This window comes from Sminthopsis crassicaudata, chromosome 4, assembly GCF_048593235.1.
Source record: "Sminthopsis crassicaudata isolate SCR6 chromosome 4, ASM4859323v1, whole genome shotgun sequence".
Taxonomy (NCBI): domain Eukaryota; kingdom Metazoa; phylum Chordata; class Mammalia; order Dasyuromorphia; family Dasyuridae; genus Sminthopsis; species Sminthopsis crassicaudata.
In genome coordinates, this window is record NC_133620.1 from 455742949 (window position 1) to 455763893 (window position 20945).

A 20945-nucleotide genomic window follows, 5' to 3' on the forward strand; every position below is an offset into this window, starting at 1 on the left:
ATTGTATCATAAAAATAATGAACCTAGCAATCAATTAATTCAAAAAGGATTTAAGAACAAGAGTTGTGATGGGTACAATCTATTAATCTATGCAATCTATTAATCTACAATCTATTACTCAGTCCCAACAGTGTCCAGTGGATTCACAATTGATATATCAAGAAAATATCACATTATACTTTAATGCTTCTAAAATGTAACACTATCCTCAACATAATTTCCTAAAAAGACGAATCATTTTGTTCTAGACAAGGCATGATTAAGTCAATTTTTGATAAAATGTATACTTTAAAAGGGCTAAATATCAACTATTTCAAAAAACTTTTCATTGAATCATTTTGAAAATAGCCATTCCAATATTCATTTGGATTTTTATTAAAAAAAAAAAAAAAAACAAAAAAAAAACCACAAATCACCATTTTAGACCAACTATGTATGGTAAGTTGGTCTGAAGAGCAGATTTTTTAAAAAATTCATTTTTTCTTTTTTAAGTCCATACAACAAACCATGATGATGCTACCTAACAAGTCCCAACAGGTTAATTGATAAGAATAATTTGCAAGTGCAATATTATTTATTTTTAACTTATCCATTTAAGGTAAAATTTGCTCTCAAATAATTTAAGGAACATCTTCACCTCCTGCTACTCTAACAGACTTACTATATTTACTAATTCAGGATAACAACTAACATTTAAATAGTACCTACTATGTATCAGGCACTATACTATGCAAAGCACTTTACAAATATCTCACTCTATTATTTAGAGGAATCTGATAGGCAACTGAATTAAAGAAGCTTTACTGTATTGGGGTGGGGCTTGTTTTTGTTTTTTTGGTGTAGCTTCTTACTGCTCATCCTTCAAAGCAGATTTTCTTGAAAAATTGATTTAGAGGGGTAAAAAAATATCAAATGAGAAACATCCTCAAAAGTGACAGTTCCAACAGGTGATGGTGAGAGGAGCTGCTTCTCTACCAGTGCATAATGAGTTAACCTCTACTTCTGCATTCTCACTCAACAAGTAGCAATATTTGAGCTGTTTGAGGCTGTCATTAAAGTCTTTCTAAGGTGCTTTTTCAGCTCTATAATAAGACTAGGAAAAAAACCTCAAACCCAGAGAAGCATTAGGGCCCCTCCCCTCAGCCCAACTCCCAGTTCCCAGGAGTCTGTTTCCAGTAGTCTAGTAGCATGCAGAGCAATTTAGTCTACCCATCAATTAACCTTGGGAAAACGTTATATTGTACATTGTTTTCCAGTGAAAATCCAGAACCTGAAATATCCTCTCTTCCTTGCAAACACTATTCTCAACACTAACACACCCGGTCAAATATGGCAAATCCAAACAAATATTCAGTTTCTCTAGAGCAGGAGATACTCTACCTTGGCTTCCAACTGGTTGGCAAAAAAGGGAGGGTTGCACATGCAAAAATCATAAATGATCTCAGATTCCTCTTTAAGAGCATCCATTAGGAGTGTCTTCTGTGGTACTTTAACCACTGGCAGAAAAAGCAGGATGTTTAAGATATGGAGCAACAATTAACTCACTATTGATTCATTAACATGCTTAATGTCTCCGATAATCATATGTTTAACACTACCAAAAAAGTACCCTCAGTTTATACAAAAGAGACTTTAGGTCCCTGGAACAAAAGGAAAAGAATATTAACAGCCTTTAACACATATAGCAGGCAGAAGAGGAAAAAAACACCTCAGTCATCTCTAGGGAATTATGCTTCAATCTAGCACAGGTCCATGCACTCTGTGGTCACTGAAGCTCAAGTAGAGGGCCGGTTCAAAGAGCCACAGGACTTAGGCTGGGTGAAGAAGGTTCACACATCCCATAGCCCTCTAGAGGTAGCAAAAGAAGAGGGTGGCTACAATCTAGGAATAGAAGTTACTTAAGCCTGCAGTTTGACAAAACCCAAATATTTCCATTAACCTTTGAACAAAAATATAAGGTATACAGAAGGTAAACTGAATGATTTTTTTAAAAGGATATTTGTTCTGTGGAGAATACCTTTTATGAGATCAGATAAACTATTCTGTTCCACATTTTTCTTAGCATAATTAAAGCACATATCATCCACTTCTGTTGCAAGGAAATACCAGCCATTGAGAGTTGCTCCAAGTAAAGGATAGATGCATGATGCTCCTGTACCTATAAAAAAATTCAACACACATGCACCCACACATATGCACACACACAACACACACACACACACAGATATACAAAATCATTGGAGAAAACAGTAATTATCTTTTCTGAACTTCTAAAGCAGTTATACAAGTCAACACTTAATAAAATATGCTCCCTATTATTTTTTAGTTGTCTGTGGATGTTAATTTTGTTCCTTTAACAAAATTGTATCCATATTCAGAGGGCTATAGTCCAGTTTTCTAATTTGTAAGTCTCTCTTAGTTCAGGGTATGTAATAGACATTCCATAAATAATCTGATGGCTGACTGAAAAAGTTCAAAACTCAAGAAGATTAAACTGATTTACACAAGGGTTATATACTTTCATACAGTATTACCTTGTTTCCATAAAGGAAATCAATGATACTGCAGTGGTCAAATACCACAACCAGATGAACATAAATTTCACTCCCCAAATAAAATCAAGTGTCTTGCAAGGTATATATTCTTTTGTGAAATGAAAAAGGACTATTCCCCAGTATGGTTAATTGATGCTTGAAGGAAACTAAATCTTCTATAAAAATAAAAGAGAACTTGTCTAGTGGCTAAATGATTTAAAGTCACTTAGAATGGGAAAAGACAAGATTTTTGGTTCTAAAAATCAATCCAGGCCAAATATATCAAATGTCTAGCTGACCAGCAGTTACTAATTCCAATTCCTTCAAAATGGTAATAAAGATTTTTAGAAGGACTTCTTTGTTCTCACAAAGAAAATAAACCCCAAAGATTAAAAATTACAAAAATATCCTTAAGTGTACAATCTTTTTTAGTAATATCTCCTATCTATTAAAAAATCAAATACAGGAGTTTCTGCAACAGTAAATACAAATGTAAAGACAAGCATAATATTAAATATTTTGAATCTTAATATTAAGAGCTTTATGTTCTAAGCCTACCCAGAAGTTTGAAACTAATTAGAGGGAATAAATGAAGACCACAAAGAGGAAATAGAAAAATGAAAGGGAGGGAATAATAAATAGCAAATTTTTATCTGTAGAATTAGAGCAACCTCAACTTGATGAGGATCAGTAAATATGTAATAAATGCTTCAAGTTTACATTTTCTCTCCTAATAATTATATTTACTTTTTCCTCAGAGGGTACAGAACCCTAAGTAGATCTAATCTGATTCTAGGAGTAAAGATCATCAAGTTTATTACAAATTTAGGAAGTCAGCCTCCTAAAAAGAATGTGGCACATTCATTTTCTTAATGTAATCCTATTTCAAAGTTAACAAGATAAGAACATTTGCCTTTAAGAGACTGATTTCTAATAATTCTAAATTTGAAATCAAGCTTTCCTATAAAGAACTAGAACAAATTAAAGGAGAAAAAGGTAAATTAAGGGAATGGGCTAGAGATGACAAATGGACAACATATTTTACCCTATTTCTATCTCCCTCTATTACTTCTTCCTAAAACTACTCTGGAGGTCTTCTGAAATGTAAATGCTTATAAAATGCTCATAAAACAATTAAGCAAAGCTCATTTTATGTACTGTAATTCCACCAGTTCTACTTTAATCATTCTATACAAATGATTACCCAAAGAGTCCTAAAAGGGCACTTTACAAGCCCAAGCAATATTTTAGTAAATTAGCACATCAAGCTAAAATTCCAATTGGATTTCCTTCAGTGAATTCAAATCCCAAGAACATAGCAAGAGACAATAAATATTCAAATCAATAAGGAAAATGAAAAACGCTGAAAAATAATCAAGTTTCTCATCTTCATTTTCAAGGCTTTTTGTTCTAGAATCCCATGTGGCTGCCCAAGGGAAGTCAATGGCAAGAAAAGCATAAGTGTCACCAACAGAAGAGAGATCTCAGGGGTCAGTTTCTTTAACACTCACTAGAAAAGCAAATAAAGAAACATTATGTGAAATCTCCAAGCAAGAAACAAAAAGAGCAGATACCAATGTCAATCCCCCGGCGGAGAGCACTCCTGGCTCGGTCCCAAGGTCCAATCAGATCTTCCACCCAGTGGATATAGTTGAGTCGAAGTGGAACTGTAGGAATGAGCCTTTCCAGTGGAATGTCAATGGAAAGCCCAAAGTCCTCCTTTAAGAGAGTGCAAGTCAAAGCTCGGACAGCTTCAGGGTCTTTGAAGTTAAGACTGGTAGGAAGAAATGTAGAGAAATGAAAGTCAGTCAAGTTCATCACTGACACTTACTCCCCATCAGAGTCCTTGGAACTATCTATGACAATGTCTGTTTTCATCAGGGCATCCGGAATCACAAAACTGCTGCTCCCTCAAAATGATACTTGAAAGAACTTTTTTCTTCTATATTCCCTTATTCCCTATATTCCCAGTGTCATGAACTTAATCCAGCTGGTATTTTTTTACATTGACAGGTTCATGTGATATGCTTGTGATTTAATCTCTATAAGCCTTCATTTCCTAAACTGCAAAATGTAAAGAATTATATTTGCATTACTTAATTCACCCAATTAGAAAGTATTTTGCTAACCTTAAAAAGTACATAAATTTGAGTTATTACTAAGATTTTGGGGAGTCTTTCCTTGAATTTGGTAATATCCCCTTTTTAAAAAATTATGGCATCATACTGAATAACTTTTTAAATAAAAATATTTTAAAATGCAAAAAAAGGTGGCATGTTATACAAGTCTAAAATATTTTTTTAAAAGGACGAATAGTTGTCTTTCTCTAATAAATAACAAGACTTATATTACCTATCAAAATCATTACAAAGTACAATATACAAAGAAAATATTAAAGTATAAAATAGAATTTAATGCATTAAGTGATTTGTGAACTTTTTATAAATCAGAAATTGTGGGAGAAAGTAAAAAAATATATTTATGCTTGACTTTTTATGCCTCATTCCAATTTTCCCAAAAGCTATCAACAAAGCAAGAAGAGCTTTTGAAGCTGTTTTCCAAGAATAATTCTGCCAGAAAAAGGTTGAATACTCAGCAGAGTTGTTTGGGCCCCACTGTTCAAACCCACAGGCATCACCGCCTTAGCCCCAACATGTTTAAACAACTCTAGAGGGGCATGGAGGCTCTTCCTTCCCCTTTAAGCACCTACCCATGTAATTTTGGTCTGGAGTCAGAGGACCTAGACTATAATCCCAAGAAGGAAGGGAGGGAGGGAGAAAAGAAAGGAAAAAAGGGAAGGAGAAAGGGATTTGAAAAGAGCTTTTGTTATGTGCCATGAACTAAGCATTTTACAAATATCTTGATCCTCACAACAACCCTGCAAAAATAGGGACTATTAACCCCACTTTACAAATAAGAATACTGAGACAAAGATTAAAGTGACTTGCTCAAGTTCACAAAGCTAAGAAATATCTGAAACCACATTTAAACTCCAGTTTTTCTGATCCCAGGCCCAGGGTTTAATCCATTGCACCATCTATTTTTATTAACCACATAATCTTTATCCTAAGCAAGTACCTTGATTTATTGAAAACTTAGTTTCTTCCTGATCAAAATTAGGATTGTAAACTAGAGGATCATTAAAGTTCTTCTAATATTTTAGAATTCTTCAATTTCATAACAGTTTCATATGAAGTATGCATTTAAACAGATATATCAATTTTGTAGACTTGTGAATATAGAAAAAATGAGAACCGTGACCCAGAAATCAAACAGGTATATGCTGAAAAAGACTGTACATGTATAACATATATCAGAATGCTTGTTACTATATTGAGAAGAGGGAAGAAGAAAAAATTTAGAAAAATGAATGCTAAAATTATCTTCTTATGTATTTGGGAAAAAATGTTGCTAAGGAAAAACAAAGAAAATAAATAGTAAAAAATAAAACAAAAATGGCAAACAATAGTAATACAAGATTCAATGATCATTTCATTAATGTCCTATCTTATATTCTCCTGAAGTCTAATGACATCTTAAAAAAAAAAAAAAAAAAAAAGCAACCCTATCATGGGGGGAAAAAAAAGGTACAAGATAACACAATGGATAGAACATTGGGCTTGGAATCAGGATGTTCTGAGTTCAAATCCTGCCTCTTATACTTACTAGCTATGTGACTCTGGGCAAGTCATTTATCCCTCATTTGCCTCAGAGGTTCTTTATCTGTTATATGTGGGGCACAATGTAGAAGGGAATAACAAACCACTGCAGGATATTTATCAAGAAAATTCCATCAACTTTTATCCCACATATAAATGGGACTGAACAGCTGTTCATAAGTGGCAATAAATGAATATGTTATGAGTTAAAGATGATTATTTAAAAATAAAATTGTACAAAAAAAGGGAATATGAATTCCTTAAGGTTAGGGCCCATTTATTCCTCTTTTTGTAACTACTTCGGTCTTTAAAAAGATGTGTGCTGAATTAATGTCAGTTAAAATAAGCTTTACATAGTAAAATTTAACCATAATTTATCCCAACTCCAATTCTCTCCTACCTGCTATCTTACCTTATGCATACATATAAAATATTTCCCCCTGCCTTTAAAGCCCAACACAAACTGGACTTCCTTTATCAAGCTTTCCCTCAACTGTACCCCCCCAAAATTGAATATAATTCACTACAGAACACTTTTAGACCTAATATGCTAATTATGTAATACTGTATCAGCATCTTAACCCTCTGTAAGCTCCAGAAACATTGGCAAACCAGATATTTGTATCTCTCAGCGTCCACTCTCCTTGTAATAGGAATTTTAAAATTATCTTGAAAAAGTCACGTTAGTATGTTTGAAAAGTGAAGGTAGTGTACAAGACTATGAATTTGTATGATGCTTACTTAAATACCATGAAAATAAATTCTGAATCTTCTTATGACGCACTAAAGAAAATGGCATTATCTAGAAACAACAAACAATGAGGGGAAGAAGGGAGGATGAGTAGTATAAAAATGATAATGGGAAGTTTTGAAGGATAGTACATAAATAGGTACCGGGCCCAAAAAGGTCAAAAAAAGTCTTGCTTCATTTCTAAGGAATGATTGAGGACATTCAGAATAGTTACAATTATTGAAGAAAGTAGTTACACATAAGATACTAGAGGTACCAATAGACAAGTAGTCAAATGCTGTGAACAAAAGAATTGCAAACTCTTCCCAAGCATATGAAAGAATGCTCCAAATCACTAATATCAAGAAAAAAGCATATCAAAATAATACTGAGGTTTCAGACTCACACTCTGCAAACAGGTAAAGATGAAAAAACTCAACACTGAAGAGACTGAAAAACAGGCACTAGTACATTATTGGTGGTGCTGACAATCAGTAAAACTAATTTGGAAAATCATTTCGAATTATGCAAATAAAATGACTAAAAATGTCCAAACTCTTTGACCCACCCAGTACTTTACTAGGCTTATACTACAAGGAGACCCAATAAGAACTTTTCACAAACACTAAGGCATTTATAGTAGCATTTTTAGTGATAGCAAATAATGGGGGGGAGGGGAGGAGAGAGGGAAGCATATGCCCACTGATGAGAGATGAGCTAAGCAAACCGTGGTGCATGAATGTGAAGGAAAATGATTGCCATGTAAGAAATGTCAAATGTGATGAAGATAGAGAAACATACAAATCTACATGAATCAACTGGAGGGAAGAAAGCAGAGTCAAGAATATAAATGAAACAACAGGATGACTTCTATTTAAATCTAAAAATCCATAACAAAGTCAAAAGCAAATGCTGCAAAATTACAAAGAACAAGAATGTCCAAAAGAGAGAAAGTCGAGGAGATGCTTCCCAGCTATCTTATTGCTTTATAAGATGAGAGATCCACAAAGGTTTCACATGTTTATTTTACAGGATGGATCTTTGGGAAAAGGGAGATACTGATGAGGTTTAGATTTAGGGAACCAAAATGAAATTAGGGTTTCTAGTGGTCAGGGAGTTAAATGATAAAGTCTAGTGGCAAGTTCAGGGTTCAGGAAAGCAAATGGTTTGGCTCCCCTGCAATCCTTTGGGATTTGGCTCAAGAGTAGGGAGTTTTGGGGACTCCCTTCTGGCGGTACAGGGGTCCTCGGTAAAGGAATTTACAGACCCAAAAACCTAGATTGATAAAAGAGTAAATTATGGGGATTGGATGTAAAGTTAGAAATCCTGATAGAGAGGCATAAAGTCTGGTTAGGGAAATAGGTGAGGGTAAAGAGCGGATGGCACTGGAAAGAGTACTCCAGTGGACAGAGGCTCCTTGGCGTGCCAAGGATGGAGCTGGCATATTTGGAACTGCTGCAAAGAGAGGGTTTTTAGTTCAGCTCTTTTTATAATGAAAGCTTTAGCTGAAGGAGCCCGTGAGTGGAGTCCCAAATTGGCTCCTCACTGGGTTTCAGCTTAAGTTAGAATTTGAATTGAATTCAATTGAGTTCCAGGACTGAGCCAACCCCATCCAGATAACAAGGGTGAAACTGTTTGTGCCTTGGAGCAGGGTCCCTTATTGAGGCAGAGTTGAAGGAGATTTTCCCCTTCAAGGACTTTGAGAGTTTCGGGGCCCCCCTCTTCAATACTGAGGGAAATTATGATGACAAAACACATTAATGAAACATTGTTTTAATGGAAAATAAGATTGCAGGAGGTACAGTTAAAGGCATAATAGGGAGAGAGGCAGAAAATCAAACAGATCAATGCGACTTATAAAACTATCCAAAATCATCAAAATCTGTGGAGGTATCTCATCTATGTCTTCTCTTATGATATTGTGGGCAGACTAAAAAGTAAAAAAGTAAAAAAAAAAAAACCCAAAAAACTAAAGCCATCATCTTACATCTGGGAAAGAACACTGTCAAATATGGTCAAATCTCTTTAAAAGTATAACCAAGATTCTTGACGTTCCTAAAAGAAATCAGATGATCCAGATATTCAATGATTTTGCCATGAGTAGAAGGGAGAAAGTTTTGGGGCTCCCACATCACTCGATTACATTATAATCATCTTATATTGGATTTCACATCTGAAACAACAGAACAAGAAGCCTTTAACTTTCTGAGTTAAAAAAAAAAAATAAATCCCACACTAAATAAAAAGTTATGAAACCTACAGAAATGTTAATTTTCAATGAAAAAAGAGATCAGCTGAGTAGCCAAACAAGATGGAGCAATGACATTTTTTCTGTGATCAAAGGATCTTAGAGGGGGCAGCTGGGTGGTGCAGTGAGTAGAGTACCAGCCCTGAAGTCAGGAGGACTTGAGTTCAAATCTGGCCTCAGACACTTAACACTTCCTAGCTGTGTAATCCTGGGCAAGTCACTTAACCTCCTTGCCTTATCCAAAAAAAAAAAAAAAACAAAACAAAAAAAAAAAAAACAAACCTTAGAGGCATGTATTTTATATATAGAAAGAAAGGCCAGTAAGGTCAATCCACTAGGTACACCATTATGCAAAGACAGTAAAAGAAAACATCTTTGATCTGGTCCACAGTGACACCTTAATCTATTAATCTATTTATTCTACCTTGTTAACTCCTGCTTATTGCAGCAAATAAAAAGAAAATTACTGTTCAAGGACTAAAGATGTATGACTTAGAATTTCAAAAAATCTTTTACCTTATACAAAAGAACTTATGTCATTTTAATGGTTCATAAATAGAACAAAAGGCCCAACACCCGATCCTTCAAAGGAAAAACACAAAGAATCACAAAATTGCCTATCTCAAAGTTAATCAGGAGTGAACTTTTCTGAAGTGGAACACAAACAATATTTTTCAGAGGCAGAATATAAAAGTCTAAACAAAAGAAGTATGCATTTTTTTAACTGCCCACCCCCGCCCATCTACTGAGGCTTTGTAACAAGTTGCAAGAAAGACAAAAAGAAAAAGGATGAGTATGAACTTGGTGAAAGCAGGTGCTCCGCAACTAACTCTGAAGGGGAAAAAAAAAAAAAAAAGACTTAAAAAATCTCAGCCTTTTTATATTTCACACCCACACAGCTCAATAAAGTAAGTGATTACTTAAGTCATATTACAAGAGAGCAAAGTAAAGAAAAGTACAATTTTCTAAAATACAGAATGATCACCAAAATGTCCACTTTGTTAAACTAAGACCATCCATGACTCCCCAGATTCTCATAAATTGTCATGGTAAAAATCAAATGGACTTTCTTTGGTCACACTAAAAAGTGATGATTAGATTAGGTTTTTTTGGACTGGTTTTTAATTCCTCACCAGAAAAAGAGAAATTTTATTACCCTCTTCTTTCTTTTTTAAGTCATTCAATTAAAGATAGATAGTCCTGACTATGAACTATGAGTACGAATTCACTCTTCTTCCTTACTCAGCTACCATTTTATCACCAGAAGAGTCACTCCTCAAAGGTCACAAATGATTAAATGTGACCTATGATGCCTGAAAGTGTGAAGTCTTCCTATAAATGTATTTTCTAGGAAAGATTAAACACATGATGTACCCGGGGGGGAAAAAAAACAAAATAAACTTTATTTTTAAGGCAGTAACCTGATGTTCTCATCCCCCTTCCCTTCTCCTTCCTCCTCCCCCCCTATCACTCTAATCTACTGCAACCCTGCTCCTCAAAATAAAGAACATCCAGACACTCAAAGGTCTGTTGTTAGTAAAGTTCAGGACAGATAGCCTTACAGTTCAAGAATAATTGCACTCAGAAAAGGAGGGATCTGAAAAAAACAGAAATCGAGACAGACCATGCCAGAAAACAGATTGAAAATGCCAGTATGGATCAGCTGGTTCCCTATAGCAAGAAGCAGCCAGCCGGATACTGTTGAAGTGAATGAAGCTTGGCAGTACTTCTTCCAAGAGTGACAGCAATCACCTGAAGATAACCCTGTAGCACACTTAAACATTAATTACCTTGTTTCATGAGACACGTGGGTCAACACTAATAGCAATGTGGTTAAAGCTTCCCTAGTTCTTCAACTTCACTGTTTTCATACATATATCTTTTTATATATATTCTTACCATTCAGGGAAAGCCTACATAGATATATTCACCCTGGATTGTTTGGCAACATTACACACTATTTATTAGCAAAGAAATGATACTTTACCACAAAGTATAAGGAGACTGGTGCTAACCACTCAGCCAGCTCTCTTAAAGTTAATCCAATGATTGAAGAAAAACAAACCAACCACCTATGTCTGGGCTTCAATTCCAAAATGTGCATCATTTTCCCCTTTCAAGAAAAAATAGATGCTAGTGTCATATTTAAAATTTTTCTGTGGGACAAAAACACTTCACAGAACTAGGAGAATACTGACTGTTTTTATCAACTGAAGCCCCCCAGTAGCCCAATTACTTACAAACCGGACATACATTTTCTTTGTATGGAAGCCTGTTCTTAAAATTTGTTCATATTTTTCTTTACTCAACAAGACCAAATAACCAAAGAACATATTAGGTGCATTTTATGGTAGACCCTGCTAATTAAAGCAGGAAAATTAGCAGGGTCTACCATAAAATGTTTATTCTATAGATGTGAAAATGTATATGTTCAGACAAACTGGGCTGAAAGACCCCATTGGGTCTGTAAACATTTGTCAGGGACCTAATATGTGCCAAACCCTCTGTTAAGTGTCATGCCCCAAACTGTAAAAAGAGTCCTTGCCCTCAGGGAGTTTACATACTAATTAAAGCAGGAAAATTCATATTGAACACCCCACTAGTCCTCCAGAGTCCAGAAGGGGCATTAGCTTCATTCTTTGGTGGCAAACATGGGGCAAAAGGAGCCTTTCTTTCCTTGGGTCTGTAAACATTTGTCAGGGACCTAATATGTGCCAAACCCTCTGTTAAGTGTCATGCCCCAAACTGTAAAAAGAGTCCTTGCCCTCAGGGAGTTTACATACTAATTAAAGCAGGAAAATTCATATTGAACACCCCACTAGTCCTCCAGAGTCCAGAAGGGGCATTAGCTTCATTCTTTGGTGGCAAACATGGGGCAAAAGGAGCCTTTCTTTCCTTTCTAACTGAAGCATATGCTAGCTGGGCTAGTAGAGACCTGAAAGGTCCTCATTGGCTGTCTTCTTGCTCCCAGAAGAGTGGGGGAATAGTTAGATGAGTGTTTGTTATGAATAGCTGTCTGTGTGTTTTTTGACAGTAACTCAGGAAGGAATGGTGATGCATGAGGGGCATCTGCTATCCACCCAGCCCCCTGCCAACTGTGGGAAAGCCAGGAAGATATTATTTCATTGATGTCTAAAAGTCTACTGACCTAGCCCCTGAAGTTTTTTCAAGTGCTTCCAAAAGTTCTTTGGTAAAATGTGACACATCATTTTTAGCTCTTTAGTGATCATCTAATGAACTGAAGCCAATGCTGGGGACAGGAAGGGATTTGAAAGAGGCTACGAAGGGTAGCAATGAGATTCCCACAGACCCAATGGGGAATCACATCCATAAGTTCATATGCCTGTCCAAGTTCCACAGCACTCAGCTCACGATTATCCACTTAGTAAGCACTTTCACAATCAATTAGATTCTTTGTGAAAGAGCCAATCTCATACAAGCCTATGGTTTGAGAGGATTCCTAGTATCAATTTTGTAGCTGAATTTGGATCCTTCTATTTGCCCCAGTTTATGTTTAATTCAATATATTACTGAACTCTTTTTCAACAAAAGATTTGTTAAACACTTAAAAGTATAGCATTCTTATGCAAAGAAATGTAATTTTCAGTGTATGGTCTCTAGTGTTTAACATGCTAACATTCTCTTCTCCACTATTCAATCCACAGGAAGCACACATATGCACAAAAAATTTAGGCGTAAGTGTGTATGTAAACCAAGACTTCTACAAAAATCACCATGACAAAGTATTGCCTGAATTCTGTGCCCTTTCCTTGTAGCACACAAAGAGGCTTTAGGCAACATTGATCCATTCTCCTATCCTTTCTTGGAACCAAAGCCATGAATTTATACAGCAGTTGCAGGCAACATTTGTGGAATGAATGGCTGGGGCCAGGAGATGCCATTTTGGCCCATGGATTAGCAGGTGCTAACCTGACTAAGAATTAAACTTGTGACCATACGTTGCTAAGGACTGTTTAGCCTCCAAAGTTGCAAGCTGTGTTGAAGAAGATTAAGGAGGAAAACTCCAGCAACTAAAAAGTCTAAAGATATTTTTCGATTATTCCCAGTCTTCCTACCTAATACTCTCCCAGATCCTATGTTATTAATCACTTCAGCTCTTTCACCACTTAGAATGAATGGCTTCCCATGTTTGACTTGCCTTTCAGTTCCATGAGCAATAAGACACCTGCTACTCCAAGCATCTCTGCCCTTCTTACATAGCTTCTTATCCCTTTCCAGACTCTCCTGTATTGATGTCTGTCATCTGAGCTGATTCACACGCTAGTATATAGTGTTGGGGAATGCTTGAAACTTTTTTTTTTTTTTTTTAAGCAAAACAAAAACCAAAATCTTAAAAAAAAAAAAAAAAAAAAAAAAAAAAAGAGAGAGAGAGAGAGAGAATTTTATAGCAAGTAACTTCTCAAACTCCAATACTATGAAGCTTGTGTTTCAGTTGGTTATTCGTACAAATGACATGAAAGTTAAAAAAATAAATCTTTAATAGATTCAATTCAAGAAATATTTCTTACACCCACTGTGTGCTGGGCACTACAAAGATTTGAACAATGACTAAGAAATGTATCTTCCCAAGAAGCTTACAATCTAGTAGTAAAAATCAGGTAAGTACAAAAACATGACACTGAGCAGAATGAAAGTGCTATGAGAGAGGTATAACGAAAAAGCACTATGATAGAAGGGAACTCTCACATTCATTTTAGGAGCAGAGGACAAATCAGGAAAAGCTTCATCAAAAATATTAACAGCTGAGGAAGGCCTTTTAGGAAAGGAAGGCTTTCAAAAGGCAGAGATGGTGGTGGAAGGGTTTAAAGGTAATAAAAATAAGATGTGGAAAAGCACTGAGTGTGTTCAGAGAACACAATAATAAGAATGATTAATGAATAAAATGATTTTAGAGGAAAGGGACATAGATCAGTAGAGATAAGACTAGAAAAGGAATACTTGAATATCAGGCTAAATTTTCATTCAGTAAGCTTTTAGGAATCAATTAAAATTTTTTGAGGGGGGGGAATGTAACATGAAAAAAACTAAGCCTTAAGATGATTAATTTTGCTGTATTGGACAGAAGAAAGGAGAATCTAATGAGTTAGGAGAGGTTTCCAATAACCCAAGCATATAGGGTCTCAGTCCTGAACTCAGGAGAGACAACATGAGCATAAAGTGAGAATATGAAAGATTTGACTATTGATTAAGTGGGGAGGATAAAAGGAAAAGGAATCAAAATTGTTTCTAGAGCCTTGGGCTTAAGTAATAAAGCCTGATGATTCCATGAACAGAGATCAAAGCAGCTGAAGCTGCTTTATTTATTTCCCTAGGATTACATCAAGGAAAGAAGGAATGAATTCTGTTTCTCTGAACTAATCAAAATCCAACTACTTTTAAAGTTGAAGGGAATGGATAAAACTGAAAACCTCACTCCATCAAGGGATCAGCTATGTCAGCAAAGCAGGTCAGAGAAAGAATATAAAAACTTCCTATAGAATCGACGATTTATATCAGCTGTCTCTGTATTCCCAGAAAGCCTTGGAAAAGAAGAATTCTCAAAAGGCAAAGACTAGAAATGAATGAAAGTAAAAAAAAAAAAAATTGTTCATATATTATTTATCTTGCAACTCAAAGAAAAACATCCTGATATTAAAGATTTTAATTGTGTGGTTTACTCCAGTATATACAATCTCTCATTTTTTCTGATCTGAAATTAAGCAGCTGAAAAATCTTTAATTTACTTTTTTCTTTCAGCCTTGGAATAACTATTGATTGCTTTGATCAAAAGAAATCTATGAGGTGAAAGTATTTCTTACCATCCTACTGACATCAGAATTCTTTTAATCAGAAGCAAACTGCAGTAGACTGTCAAAGGAAAAACATCTTTGAAAAGCTAAGATCCAAAGAAACACAAACTAGTCAACTTGGGATTGGATGAGCTCCCCAAATATGAAATCAGGGGTACAAGAAGGAACTGAAAGCCAACTGCAAACTCAGTCCTTTCTCCACCACAGAATTCAGACCACATTCCTAAGTTTATGACCACAAATCAAGAGGTCTACTATTTAAGAGGCATACATGTGATACTGTTTCCCCTGTCTCAAAAGTCATTCTGACTTTGTAAAAGGCAATTTACAAAAGTCAAAGAAATGGAAAAAAAAAAAAAAAAAGCTCAAGGACTTGAATTGAGATTAAAATTATTATACCCATAAGAAAAATTGGAAGAAAACTAGAGCAAGTATTTTTCACACTATGTTTAGTTACAGAAGATATAATAATTTCAAAGCTTTTGCAAGAAGAAAATCAATGTAGTTAGGATAAGAAGGGAAGTTGAAGATTAAGGAAAAATAATTCTTTGCATTTAATGTCTCAGATAAGGGCCTGATATTAAAGATACATGGAATTAACACAAGTATGTTGGAACAAGAATTATTTCCCAATGAAGAGTAGTTAAAACAAACAAACAATTCTCAAAAACTGAAAACTACTAACAACCATAGGAAAGTATGTTCCAAATCACTCAGAATTCTAAATAAAACTGACTTTTAAGTTTTACTTCACACCCAGCAAAGTGTCAAGAACAGTAAAAAGTGAAAATAAATGTTGCAAGGACTGGGGAAAGATAAGCAAACTAAAATACTCTTGGTGGAACTAAGAATTAGAACAACTATTCCAGAAAACAATTTGGGATTATGCTCATGAAATGACTAATATATTCATAGCCTTTGAATACGTTATAAATGTATGTGTGTGTATGTATATGCAAACACGCAAAAATATTCTCTATAGAGGGTTTTTTCTAAAAAATTCCACTAATAGCAAAATATTTATAGAAAACTTTTTTTTTTTTGTGATAGCAAACTGAACACAAAGTAGGAATGTAGAAATGGTTCAACAAAGTAGCAAGTGGATATAAAAGAATCTAAGTCAAAATTCAAAGCAGCACAGGAAGTTTTATGAATTGATACAGAAGAGAAAAAAAAAAAAAAAAAAAAAAAAAAAGCAAAACAAGGAAAACAATCAAATTGTGACAACCAAGTAAACGAGTCTCCTGTCTCAGGTGAGGGCTGCTGGTTTATGAACCACCACGAGCATCATTAGACTCAGTGAAAATTATTACTTTTTTTTTTTTTTAAAAACAAAACTGCACTTTTTTCCTTTTCTTTCCTACCTTTATTTCTTGTTACAAAGGACTGCTCAATGGCAAATAAAGGTGAAGAATATATTTAGGAACAAAGGTGATATAAAAAAAGTTACCAGTGACAGTTTTGCAAATAATGAAACCAAACTGAGTTGGGAATAGTTTTTCCCAGAACCAGGACAGGATCTGAGGCTATTAGAAATGAGCAATTGCTCTTAGTACCACCTCCTAGGAGCAGACTGACTCACCCCTCACCCAACCTCACCACCAGCCACTCTCAGTCCCTTTCCCTCTGCCTAACATTCCACCCCATGTACTCCAATTGTACATGAGAGTACAGAGCCTTTGCTCCAAATTTTACCATCACATTAACCCCTCTGACCTCTGTCAAAATAGGAAAAGCTCAGTTATCCCTGTGCTACCACAGAAATGGAGTTATTTCTCAAGATGCCACAGAAGTCACCCCAGTCTGAAAACTACTATCAAGAATAATCTGAGGACACAGAGAAACAGAGAACAGAGCAGATCGAAGATCGTGCACGGCTGATGGGCTCCATCTCTCATCTCATAGAAGCCACAAAGTTTGAGTTACTGAAATTCAAAGGACTTAACTGTGGAGTGTGGTCTCTATATCCATTACAGATGGAAATGCAGGAGGGAGAAAAACAAGTCAGAGAAAAGAAACAAGACCCTTAGAAATCTGTCAGCACTTCTGTAGGCTAGCCAGAAACATCTGATGACTTCAGGGTGAACGGTCTGCAGAATGTAAGAACAGACAAGTATGTGTGCCCTATTTGTAGTGTCAATGCTGCTAATTAAGCTCAGTGATGTCAGGAGTTTATCCTCTTTGTATTCTGAGCACCAGATCCAGTTCAATACTGGCAAGTTCACTTAGGCACCTTCTTTCTATTCAATAGGATAGGAAAGACAGATACCTTTAGGTATCAAGAATAACCAGGCAAGAATGTGGATTAGTGGGGTGGGGGCTGCTATCTTTCTTACCAAGGGTGGATGGTAGCAAGCACTACCTTCAGAGAAGGAGACTAATGAACTGCCATTCTGGAGCTAGGGTGGGCAGGTGTTGGTGCCAAATTCAAACTGGAGCTTTCACTCGAATCAGATAGATGATCAATCAAGTCTCTAGGCTCCAATTCTAACTTCCTGAGGCAAGTACTATGACCTGAAAGGGTCGTGATGGTGAAATACTTTGCAAACCTTAAAATAACACATCAATTATGGTAGAAGGCAAAAATCTGGGCAAACATAAAAGAAAAAAAATAAGAACAAAAAGCCAACATAGCTGATGGTCAACAAACTGTATACTAAGGAATCTTTCTGTCATGAGACAACAGCTGCCACAATCACTTTAGTGACAGCGTCTTCAGCACAAGCAAGGGGGCTGACTTAAAGGACCTTTCCGGGAATCCGAGGGTTCTACCCATGGACAGTGACCTATTACATCTGCTCAACTCTATCCCAGACTTCAGTGCCCCAACTTGCTTTCTAACATCTATTCTTCTCCAGCTAAGAACAGAACGATTTTGGCATTCCTAACCTGCCATTGGACCTGACCAATCACTGGTCCACCTGCTGCAGACATGTTGGTAGTCATGTCTCAATACACCAGTTTCTCTTCCTTCTCATGCCTTAGTCATTTCCCCCTCTCTTATATTCAAAGCTTCAGAATCCTGATCTGGAAAATGAAGATAACATCTTAACTAATCTATCTTAATAATAAGTTAATATCTTAAATTAATGTCTAACTTCATGAAGGCAGGAGTTGGAATAGGATTTTAAAGACATGACTGCCCCACATGACTTCCCCAAAGTAATCAATCAATAAGTGCCTACTAGGTACCCTGCTAAGTGCTAGAAAAATAAAGGAAATAATATCTACGCTCAATAATATATTCTAGTACTTCAATATCTTAATCGAGCCAAATGAAACTGTGGGTATATGGTTTGATGAGAGCCTTGAACCTAGATGAATTTAAGGAAAAGGGTCTAGGTTCACCTAAAAGACTGGTAAAGAAAACACTAGGATATAAATGAGATTGAGACATTTTCCTTCTCCTAATATCTAGAAAACATGCAAAAAGTAAAAAAATAAAAATAAAAAAGGAAAAAAATGCTGGTCTTTATAATATGCTTTAAGATGTACAAAACATTTTCCATTTATTGTCTAACTTTCTTTCACAATAAAGACTTGTCCCCCATTTTTACCAGTGGGGAAGCTTGAGAACCCAGAGGATTAAGTGACCTGCCAGTCACATGATGTGCAAGGTAGGATTTCTGACTCACTTCTCATCTGACCACAAAGTAAACACGCTTTTCACCAAGTTGCGCTCTTTTAGGGAGGCCTGGAAACTCTTACAACTTGTTCTTAATGCTCTTCATCTAGAGACCCACCTACCCTTCTCTATAAAGACCACTGATATTTGATACAGTTGGGTTTTTTGGAATATTGCAGAATCCTCCAAAACGTGAATGGATAATCGAGATGGAAAAGGCCTGATATCCTGTCCCTATTCCTAAATTCCACAACCTTGAAGAAAACTTTAGAAAATCCTAATTCCAGCCTAGCCTTTTCCCTTACCAGTCCCTTGGAGAAAAAAAACAATGATCATCATCCTGGGAAAGTGCCAATTCAGCACCCATATTCCTTAACATCCCACAATAAGGAGGGAAAAGAAAGAAAAGTTACTGTTGCTATGAGGAAAGGCCAAGGAGCTGAATCTTCCACAGAAGTTATTTCCTTCTTCAGCCACCTCCCCCAACCCTACTCCAAACAGCAATACCAAACCCCTCCTCTAGCAGCAGGAGTAGCCCACTACCAAGCACTACCATGATTCCACCCTACAAGTGTGAAAACTTCAAATTTCTATTCGCTATGCAGCTACCAGGGACAAAAACAGTAGTTCTTGATGTTCCCATTTAGCCTACGTATATAAAGGAACAGGATCTTCTTGTACAATGTCTACCACCATTATATAGAATATTCTAAAACATATCTTCAGCTTCAAGTGACCACTTCTCCCCCTGAACCCTTGCCCCTCACCCCCCACCACCAAATTATTACATAGCCCCAATCATATAGATAATGGCCTTGGAACATATTCATAATGTTTCCCTTGTCTTCATAATCTATGTCATATTTGAATTATGTATCATCAAGATCCTACATAAATCAAATATTCCTTAGCTTATTAACATACCTCACTCTTCCAGTCAGATTTATCTGGACATGCTGCTTAAAATCTGGATATTTGGATGCCAAATATGCAAAATCTGGAGGTTTATCCTTGTACCTGTTCCTTGCATGCATTGATTTATTCAAAGCCATCCTAAAAGAATAAAATAGTAATATTTAGTACAAAACAGAAAATAAGTTATAATAGACAATATTTAATTCTATTATATCTTTGTCAATCAAGTCAAAGCTAAAAATTAAATTTTAAAATATAAGTGCATCATCTTTTTAAAAAAACAAAAGGACAGCTACCTTTTTTGGAGTGTCTTATCCTTAAGTGATAAGATTCAGTATCATGTGCATTCCTAAGTGTTATAGTAAGATGCTGATCACCTTCCTGGAATCAACATATAAGGGCAGAGAAGCAGTGGTTTATTGTCTAAGCAAACTGATTCCCAATTTTGGTTTCACTATACTCCTGAGAGTTTCCACTTTTCCCAAGTAATTGAAGAAATCTACATTAAGACAAAATAAAAATAATTCTCAAAAGAAAGTCATAAAACCATGAACATAGTTAAATCAAAACCCCAAAAAGGTTTCTGTTCAAGGAATAGTCTGCCTCTAAGATCTGTGCAGAAGGGAGAAATTTATGGCCAAAGAAAAGACTAAAGAACATTATGAAATACAAAATGGATAATTTTGTTTATATTAAATTAAAAAGTTTTTGTATAAACAAAACCAATGCAGCCAAAACAGAAGGGAAACAAAATGTTTGTGGCAGCTCTTTTCGTAGTGGCTAGAAACTGGAAAATGAATGGATGTCCATCAATTGGAGAATGGTTGGGTAAATTATGGTATACGAAGGTTATGGAATATTATTGCTCTGTAAGAAATGACCAGCAGGAGGAATACAGAGAGGCTTGGAGAGACATCAACTGATGCTGAGTGAAATGAATAGAACCAGAAGATCGTTGTACACTTCAATGTTGTATGAAGATTTATTCTGATGGAAGTGGGTATCTTCAACATAAAGAAGATCCAACTCACTTCCAGTTGATCAATGATGGACAGAAACAACTACACCCAGAGAAGGAACACTGGGAAGTGAATGTAAATTGTTAGCACTACTGTCTATCTACCCAGGTTACTTATACCTTCGGAATCCAATACTTAACGTGCAACAAGAAAATGGGATTTACACACATATATTGTATCTAGGTTATATTGTAACACATGCAAAATGTATGGGATTGCCTGTCATCTAGGGAAGGGAGTAGATAATTTGGAAAAATGAATACAAGGGATAATGTTATTTTTAAAAAAATGCATATATACTGTAAAAAAATTTTATAATAATAAAATAAAAATAAATTTTAAAAAAGACCTCATTTCTAAAATATATATAAAACTGACTCAGATTTATAACACAAGCCATTGCCC

At 35.6% G+C, this 20945-nt stretch overlaps 1 protein-coding gene across 2 annotated transcripts in view; it reads right to left on the reverse strand.

Moving 5' to 3' along the window:
- Positions 1 to 20945, reverse strand: part of METTL16 (methyltransferase 16, RNA N6-adenosine) — a 48607-nt gene that overhangs the window by 21402 nt on the left and 6260 nt on the right. The window contains exons 1-5 of one of the 2 annotated variants that reach the window (XM_074263894.1): positions 19818 to 20020; positions 19531 to 19659; positions 4109 to 4308; positions 2018 to 2158; positions 1381 to 1496 (exon numbers count right to left, since the gene is read on the reverse strand). In XM_074263894.1, the coding sequence (XP_074119995.1) occupies positions 1381 to 1496; positions 2018 to 2158; positions 4109 to 4308; positions 19531 to 19658 (585 nt within the window). In that variant the 5' untranslated portion in view covers position 19659; positions 19818 to 20020. Of the gene's footprint in view, positions 1 to 1380; positions 1497 to 2017; positions 2159 to 4108; positions 4309 to 19530; positions 19660 to 19817; positions 20021 to 20945 lie in introns of those variants that run through there. The other variant, XM_074263893.1, reaches the window with a different exon arrangement.